General features: G+C 29.3%; 1 protein-coding gene across 1 annotated transcript; it reads right to left on the reverse strand.

The window, feature by feature from the left end:
* Nucleotides 1–583: 583 nt before the first annotated feature.
* On the reverse strand, nucleotides 584–7,123 carry LOC124933647 (beta-amyrin synthase-like). The gene is made up of 16 exons (XM_047474081.1): nucleotides 6,916–7,123; nucleotides 3,819–4,004; nucleotides 3,644–3,733; nucleotides 3,350–3,547; nucleotides 3,177–3,261; nucleotides 2,940–3,106; nucleotides 2,551–2,856; nucleotides 2,341–2,460; nucleotides 2,137–2,259; nucleotides 1,950–2,048; nucleotides 1,820–1,876; nucleotides 1,539–1,729; nucleotides 1,280–1,457; nucleotides 1,120–1,200; nucleotides 941–1,024; nucleotides 584–818 (listed from the first exon to the last, which is right to left on the reverse strand). Exons 1-16 carry the CDS (start codon nucleotides 7,114–7,116, stop codon nucleotides 702–704), a joined length of 2,283 nt encoding a protein of 760 aa, XP_047330037.1. The 5' UTR covers nucleotides 7,117–7,123; the 3' UTR covers nucleotides 584–701.
* Nucleotides 7,124–9,513: the final 2,390 nt, after the last annotated feature.

Here is a 9,513-nt window from a genome sequence, read left to right on the forward strand (position 1 = left end):
ACAGTAGTTTATATAAATTACATACGAATTTACCTTTTTAACAGTCTAGAAGATAAAGTAAAAAAGGAGAACAACAAAAAAAAAATAGTTTTTTTACATTATTGAGTTCTAAAGTTTAAGCTAGTAAATATTGATTTAGAGAAATTGTGTACATGACAGTTAGGTGAATATAGGTAAATGTCAATTTATTTTATTTATAGGAGTATACAGTCTTAAACTAATTAAACTTTTATTATTTTAAAATTTTACAATTTTATAAATATTAAGAGAATTTATATTTAAAATTTTAAAAAAAAGTTCACTTATTCATATAAATGACTCATGTAATTTAATAATTAATTATTTTAAAATAAACTTTAACTCAATAATTTTGAAAGACATAATAATATATTTTGAGTTTAATATAAATTAAAAAAAATTGATATATAATTTAAATATTAAACAATAAAGATTAACAAAAAAAAATTATTAAGTTAAAAGTTGAAAGATTAAAAGCTCATATATAAACATAACATCTTAAATAGGAAAAATAGGAAAAGTGAAGATCATATTGGTTATATAAGAAAATATGAGTATATATTACTTTATAAAATTATTAAAATATGAACCCATTTATTATAATATTATTCATTCAAAATAAGAAAACATAACACATTTTACATAATCCATTATTTAAAGATATAAAGATTCTCAAACAAAGTTTATTCTATTGATAATTTGACCTTATTGTTGTATTCTGCAAGTGCCCACACTGGATATATAATCCTATAAGCTGCATAATGAAGCATGCAATTCTTCATAAATACTCCTGTTATTTCCTGTAACCAAAATTTCCAATTTTAATAAATAATCGCTTCTCGAGTTTGAACACTAAACTTATAAATAAAATAATTAACCCGATATTGTATATAAGATTGTATGCAAAATTAATTAAACAAACCTGTTGAGGAAAGTCACCATTTTCCATTTGAGAATTGATCAATAACTTAGCTGCTTTGTGTAAAGGAGTTGGATCTCTCTCAACCTTATTTTATAAAATATATAACAACCATTACATTATTTAATTGATTGATCATGTTATACTTATGATTTATTTAAACTGTTTATATTAATTTTTACCTGGCCTGAGTGGATTAAACCCATCATAGCCCATGAAGTATGAACCAAATTCGAACGAATACCTTCTAGTGGCACGTATTTCTGTATTGAGGCGAAACAAGGAAACCTTAGACGATTAAAATGATTAAAAAAAATCGAGTCAATCTAGTGTTTTACCAACCTTAAGTGGCGAAGAAAGGTAACTTTCTCCCCAACCGCCGTCTTCCCTTTGAGAATTCAATAGAAATTCGACGCCTTTTCGAATAGCTTCACAGTTCAAATAGGTCTTACCCGCTGCCACCAATCCCCCTAGAGCAAACCATGTACCGTATGTGAAACAAACTCCCCAGTTTCCATACCTATGACACAACAAAAAATAAAAACATGACTATATGAATAAATGTAACATTTGAATTAAGAACAGAGTGTTTTATTTTTACCATGAACCATCGGGCATTTGGATATCTTCAAGATGACCTGTGGCTTTTATGATGAAATTTTCAATCTCTTTCTTTCGATGACCCGGGTATAGTTTCTTGAACATTACAAATGCTTGGATTGATGCAGCCGTGCATTCGACATACTCGTGCTCGATGACAATATCAGCGAAAAATTCAGTTGGATTGAGAAGCTGGAATATGTTAGAGTACACAAAAATTACCAATTCAAATTAATACAAATTTTAGCATTTCTACTACAAATAAAGTAAATAAAATGTTACCTCTAGCCAAGGCTCTGCTTTTGGTGGCTCCCAAGCAGCTACACCTCCATTTTTACTCTGCAAATAGAAACAGAGGATTCATCGTATGTACCAAACAAGATCCATGATAGTTGATAAACAAAGTTCTAACCTGTAGTGAAAGAATGACATTGACTGCGTCATAAATCCTCTCGGGTTCTAGTTGTTCGCCAACAATTTTGGCTGGAAGTTGAGATAGTAACAGACAACACTGTAAATAAAAAGAAGTAACTTGATTCAGTAATGAAGAACAGAGGATATATATTATACTAAAAAAGGGAAATCAAATAAGATCAAACCTTAAGTCCTTCAGCAGTGCAATCAGAGACTTGCCAACCATGATCTTGATCAGAGAATGTCCAAGATCCTTTAGAAATATGCCTAAACATTTTGGCAAAGTCACCAGATGGATTGTCTTTCACCTTAAATTTTGAATCATCAAACTATGTCAGATATAGTAAAGGTATTTATTTAATGATTTTGAGATTCATAATTTTAACCACCTGAGAATTTTTAATGAAATCATGTCCTTTTCTAATAGTTTCTTCCATCTCTTCCAACATATGGCAGGCTAATACTGCTTGAACCGCGAAACCAGTGTCCCATTGCTGACTGCCAAAACTCTACAAAAGAAACATATTTTGTAAAATAAATTAATAAAAGTATGTAGTGTAAACTTCAATTCTCAATCTTGTTATCATTCATGTATGTACCTGCATCTTCATACCATCCTCAGCTACCCACAAGTAATCAGGGATTCTCGCGAGATGTTTCTTGAAATAGTCGCTATTTGGATCCTCAACCCAACAACACAACATGCATAACACCTTCTCTACGCATCCAATTGTGATGTATCGACTATTTTCATCTTCATAATGTATGTACTCCATTGTTTTCTTAAGTGCTCTTTGTCTTATCAATTTATTCATTGGCCATCGAGTTAGAAATGGTTCTGTAAATATGTAAAGACTATCCCATAGCAAATCTTGTATTAGAGGATGTGGGTAATACAAGTCTTCCTGCAGTGACAAATTAGTTATAGACTTCTGAAAAAATCAAAAGGAATGAAAATATTACTTGTAAATAAAATAAAAAATAAAACCTTTGCGCATAAGTGTCTGTACTTTTTCCATTTAATCTCATGGAAAGGTTGATTGTGAAGCTCTTTTCTTAATTGCAGAACTAGATCAGTGATTGGTCCTACAAATCTCTTCCCATATAGATATGACATTGGCATATAGACCATTCTACAATAGCACCACATTTTTGCTGCACAAGTCCAGTCAAAATTTATTATATTATTTATTTTACTATATGGTGAAAATTAATTTAACTATACCAGGATGCATGGGTAAATAAGAAGGTAAAATCCAAAACTCTGGTGGCATAGGATTGCAGCCTGACCAATCATACAATCCAAATATCTACAACAGAAAACATAACAAAAGAGTTCATTTAGTAACAAATTAAACACTAGTGAGTAGTGATTGATGAATTTGTGTGCGTACTTACAGATAACCATGTTTTGCCCCACGAAGGGATGGCGAGAACACCGCCATGTTCATGAATCCATTTCCTAGCTCGTTCAACTGCATTGTTTTGGCCACCAAATGGTCCTTCTCCCAAGATTCTCATGCAAATGTAACTAAGGACAGTACAGAACATGATGCTATGGCCCTCAATATGAAATCCCCATCCACCATCTTCTTGCTATGAAATGTTACAAGACAGGAATCTCTGATGAAAATGTGTTGCTTTAACTTAACTATATTTGAATTGTATTGTATTGTATTGGGTTCTACTTACTTGATGGTTATATAAGTAGCGGAGAATTTCTCTTTTATGTTCAACTGAAAAAACTGAATCAATGTGACCAGTAATATAAACACACATTACCTGTGAAGTAAAGAAAAATGTAATATTAAAAAAGTGAGAAAACAAATGACTATATATGTGTGTCAAATTAAGGGAGAAGTAAAACCAGAGGAGGCAAGAAGAAGAGAGGGCCAGCATTTTCAGCAGGCCAATGGCCATCTTTTGACTGCATGGCTGACAAGAATTTCAAACCCCTCTTTAATGTGATGGAAGCCGTGTCATATGTTATTTCTTCATTGTCTCCAACTTTAACTTGTGGAATGTCTTGTTTAAAATTATTCTCCTTCAACAGCTGTATTATAAAGTATAAACAGGTCAGGATTGATTAGTCTATATAAGAACATAAGAAGTGTGGTTGAATGAAACCACAATAAATTTGACAATGAAATTGGTTGGCTTATTATTTCAAATTTTGTGGGATAAGAGTTTTTTTTCTATATTTTTGATATTTGATAGAGAAAAAATTACTGTAATTTTTTGTGATTGAAAATATTTAGACTAATTTTTCGTGAGTGTAATATCAACGGCATGTTAACTAAATAATTATAAACAAATATCTTGTTAAGAAAATATCTTTCTATAAAAGGAAATATAAAACTAACAAGAATACCATATAGAAGAATTATTTCTAAAAAATAGATACAAAACCCTATTTATTTTGAAGTTAAATTCCTGAAAAAGAGTTGTGACTCTCCTGTAAATAGGACTCATAAATGTTGTGAGGCTGGTTCTAAATTAATTATTCTGGAACTTTGTCTATTTGAAGGTTTATTTTGAAATTTTGTCTACTTATTGAGTATCGTTTTCTTTTTTTTTAATGTCATACTTTTTTTTTTATGCTTAAATTATTTTTTTCATTTTTTAATATGTATGGATTTTTTTAAAAAATATATTTTAATATTTTAATTAATAATTTAATGATTTAATTAAAAAAAATAATATAATTTAAATAATTTAAAAAAAAACAAGATCAAACTGACTCTAGTTGTATTATCCAATCAAACAACTTTAACCATTTTAAATATATAAACAATATTAACTAATATATAAAACATTTGTAAATAACATAAAATAATATTATATATAACATTGAAGAAAAATAAATAAGATTGATAATATATAATATAATATATTAAACACACTGGGTCAATGCGTTCAATTGCATCCTCAACCCTGTCGGGCCTAGGATCAATAGTCAACAAATATTAAATGAACCCAAATTTTTAAATTGAAGATTGATTGGGTTGATTGAAACCAAATTAAGACTTTTTAGATTGAGTGGACTTATTAGAACAATCCAGATTTTTATTGTACTCAGATATTTTCCATTTTAGATGGATTTTATTTTGGATTTATTTTATTTTATCCCGATAACAGTTTTTTTTAATTTAAATTATATTTTGACCATAACAAAATTTAAGTTTTAGGTCATATCTCTTCACTTTAGAGCAATCTCATCTACAAATCATGCATTGTTTATCGTTTTTGCTTAACAATCAATTATATCAGGGCCGGCCAAGCCCGACAAGCCTTCGGGCTAGGGCAGCCCACTTCTCAGGGCAGCCCATTTATTAAAAATAGTAAGATTTTAATTAAATATATTATAATTTTGAACATAAGATATTGTAGTTTAGTAGTTTTAAATAAAATCTTAAAATCTTTGTTTTTGTTATGGGTTTAAACCTCACCAAAAACTATTTTTTTATTAAATTTTCTAACTCGACCTAAGCCAACAAAAATATTGAGCATTTTTCTAACGAGGGTTAGGGCAGCCCAAAACTCGGGGTCGGCTCTGAAATATATATATATATATATAAACCAGATTTTATAAAAAAAAAAAAAAAAAAAAAAAAAAAAAAAATCTTAGTAACAATAATATACTAATAATGAGATTATCCAATTAATTCATACATAAGTCCTAAATGAGTTGAATATGAGTCAAAATTTAGTTTAATTAGGTTAGTATGAATATAAGTTGTATAATACGGTTTAAGTATTTAACCCCACCATTAATGTATTATTGGCCGTGGAAAAAGTAAACTAAAAAAAAAATACTTATTTCAATTGTATTGATCTTTTTTTTGTGGCCAGTGGAAAAATAATAAAAGGGACACAAAATTTCAATTGGCCCCATAATTAAAAAAATAATAATAAAGTTATGGGTTGTCAATATTTATTTGTCAGCAATATGTTCATATAGTAATTAGATATTCATAAATACTTATTTCAATTGTATTGACATTTTTGGTTGTTATTGTTAATGATTATAGAGATAGATAGAGACATTTGTGGTGTAAATTTAGTCATAAATGATCACCAAAACCTAACTAAATATTTCCTCTTTATTTTTCAAAAGTCTTAAATATTTGTATTGAATTTGAGTTTAAAACAAAATAATTAAATTTATTAAAATATATATATATAATTAAATTATATTTCAAAATATTATATTATCTAAATTATTATTAAAATCAAATATTTAATAAAAAAATTATAAATGTTTTTTTCCTCAGTTTATTCAACTAAAGTAATGTCTACAATGTCAATTCTCTTTTCAAAAGTTGACTTCAAAATTTATCATGCTCAAAATTCCAAATCCAAAATAATTTATATAATTTCCACTAATTTATTTTGTGTTAAATTTGTGATGATATTTAATCCAAATTTCAAATATCACAACAAATATATGCCAGCTCACAATAATACTGTGTGCTTAAAGTGCCTCAACTTACAATGTCAGTCACAGTAAATCATTTAATAACCGTACGATCGAGTAAAACCGTTAAAACAAACTTTGTTTTATATAATTTTAAAAATAATAAATTATAAATTATAATTTTTTTTTTTAAAAATTAAAAATAAATATGTCAATTTAATTAACCTTATCAACCAAATTTATTCTAGTTTCTAAAGTAATATATTTTATTTAGTTAATCAGGATAAAAATATATTTTCAAATGGGGTCAAAGTTAATCTTTACAGGTTATCACTACACTTTATATATATAAATGAGCAGTACAAAAAAAAAGGTAGATTTTGTCTCTTTAGAACAAATATTTATTTTAATCTAATTCCAAATATTTAATTATTAAGATAAAGATGAATATAATTCAAATCATGAAGTTTAACGACTAATTAGAGATGAATGATGATGTTTAACCTAATTCAGATCAATAATTAACAGTTAAAGAAGAGAAAGAAACCTGGAATCGGAGAAGAACGTCGCCACTTGGCTTGACTTTAGAGCGGTTATCGGTGAAACTCCGGCGAGCTTTTTCAACTTCATCGCGTTCTTCAGGCGTACCGTAGTTAGGATCAAACTCCCATACCTGTCTTCCAACGAAATTATTTGTACTGTACAGATATGGATCATCGCCTCCTTCCGCTACCTTTAATCTCCACATTTTCAATCTGTTTCATAATATCATCATCATTCATCAGTACTTCAGTAATCTATTGATTAAATGATCGATAATCATAAATGAATCCGAGATCTAGCTCTCATTTCTCATAAACGTGCATATTTTCTATACAGTAATCTATTGATTAAACTCTTTGATGATCGATCGATCGATAACCATAACTATTGTGAATCCGAGATCTAGCTCATTATTTATCATAAACGTACAATCAGGATTCAGAAATGAGGAATTAGTGTTCAACTTTCAACATCTGAATCGATTATAGCTAGGTTGAGATTATTACCTGCAGTAGCTGAACTCCGATGAAGAAGAAGAAGAAGAAGTGAAGATTAATAATAGTGTAAAAGCGGTATATAAAGAAGAATAGAAGAATCGATGGTCCACGTGTTTGGCGCGCACTAATATTCTTTTCGTTTTCATTTTTGTTTTAATTATCATTTGGCATATTTGTGCGCAGCCACGCGATCCTTGAGGAGGAATGACAGTTATTTTATTTTTAAAAATGTCGGTAATCAAACCACGTCCTATAGATAGATTATATGTTTAAAAAAATGATTTGTGGTGTAGTGTACGAGTTAAAATGAAGTCATATCACTGACTTATTTTTTCATTGTCGATGCTTTTTTTTGAAATATAAATGTAATTATCGGACAATGCTTGAATTTTTTTTAGTTGTTAATATTTGAGTTGCCGTCTGATGTGCTCGAACCCAGAAACTTAGGGTTAATATTCACATCTTATTGCCGTTAGGCTAGAAGAGGGGATAACATGTTTGTATATTTTTATATAAAAAAATGATAAACTCAATGTAAAAATCAGCGAAAGTAAGTCCACGAATCAACGTGGCATGACATGTGGGTAGGAGATTTTTTTTAAAAAATGTCCCAAAACACCCATTTTTTGTCCCAAAACGCTCATTTCGGGTCCCGAAACGTTCATTTTTTGTCCCAAAACGCTCATTTCGGATCCCGAAACGCACGCGGGTAAGAAGGAGAAAAGTAGAAATGTCTCAAAACACTCATTTCGGGACCCGAAACGGGCATTTCGAGACCCAAAATGAGCGTTTTTGGGACGTGAGAATAACCTGGCAGGCCACATCGGATTCGTGAACTTGCTTTCACTGATTTTTTTCGTTGAAATTATGATTTCTCTTTTTATATTTTGTGACTTCTTATTTTTATTTTTTAATATGCTTAAACGAATTTATATATATATATATATATATATATATATATATATATATATATATATATATATATATATATTTATGAAAAATTGGGGCTCCCAGTTGACAAAGACCGATTACTAAAATTAAAAGAACAAACCTTAGTTGCAATATAAGAATGCGACCAAAAATTACAATTTTTAGGTTAAGTTGACGAAGAAATCTAATTGCAAAGGTTTAAACTAGGTTTGACTTTGAAATAATGGGTAGTAAGAAATACTCCATTACAATCTCAAGCAATATTGGGAGTCATGGTCTTTTAATTAGTAATGCGTCAAATTTGAATTTGGTTAAGTTAGATTGGAGAACCATTCAATTTATGAGATATATTCTTAGTCATTACTCATTAGATTACTGTTTTTATCTCAAATTCTACGTTTTTGTTCTAATAAAATACGATTTCTTTATTACAAAAGATGCACATCAAATCATTCAAAACACGTCACCTTCTTAAATATTCTCAAAAGGAAATCTTAATTCTCGAAAAACAAATATTTTTTCACAACATTTTTTAAAACTCGTTGTCAACCAGCAAATTCACTGTGTAAGCTCTTACGCTATTTTTTTTTTTAAATTGTGCAAGGTTCTTACACTATACAAACATTATTATTATTTAATAAAATGTTGTAAGACTTGTAGTAATAAAATCTATTTTATAGATGAGAACTGGCAGATGGAGGAAGAAGACATTGGATATCCAGTTTGGGTATGTCCTGATATAGTGGTAAAAATGTACTCAAAAGCAAAAAGCAGTAATTGAGGCATCAAAGAAATGAATGTTTGAGATGGAACACATCCAACTTTGATAATATAGGAGGGACATCCAGAAACATAGTAAATAGATAAAAGTGAGACTAATAGAGTATACTTATTCTCATGAGTATCTTTTGAGCTTGGGTTGAGGTGGTCTAATGATTTGTTTGGTGTATTTGATGTTTATTTCTTTACAAACAGTACAAGTTCAGAGCGTTACAAGTGATATTAGAGCCGACCTAGTGGTAGAAAAAAAGTGTAATGGGAACACCTCTTGAATCCTGCAGGAACAAAGTGTCGTGTGGGTCCTTTCTAGAGTCTAACTGAGAGAGACTAAAACTATTAATGAGAGCATGTCGAGGACGTCACGTGACTAAGATGAGGGAGATTGTGATGTCCTA

Source organism: Impatiens glandulifera, chromosome 4 (assembly GCF_907164915.1).
Source record: "Impatiens glandulifera chromosome 4, dImpGla2.1, whole genome shotgun sequence".
NCBI lineage: Eukaryota > Viridiplantae > Streptophyta > Magnoliopsida > Ericales > Balsaminaceae > Impatiens > Impatiens glandulifera.

What these genes read in the sequence shown, in the direction of transcription:
- LOC124933647 (XM_047474081.1), bottom strand. Translation starts at nt 7,116, where the DNA reads ATGTGGAGATTAAAGGTAGCGGAAGGAGGCGATGATCCATATCTGTAC. An exon ending in TTATTTACCCATGCATCCTG is followed by an intron (nt 3,107 to 3,176) that starts GTATAGTTAAAT and finishes GGACTTGTGCAG; the next exon opens with CAAAAATGTGGTGCTATTGT. An exon ending in ATGGTGACTTTCCTCAACAG is followed by an intron (nt 819 to 940) that starts GTTTGTTTAATT and finishes TTTTGGTTACAG; the next exon opens with GAAATAACAGGAGTATTTAT.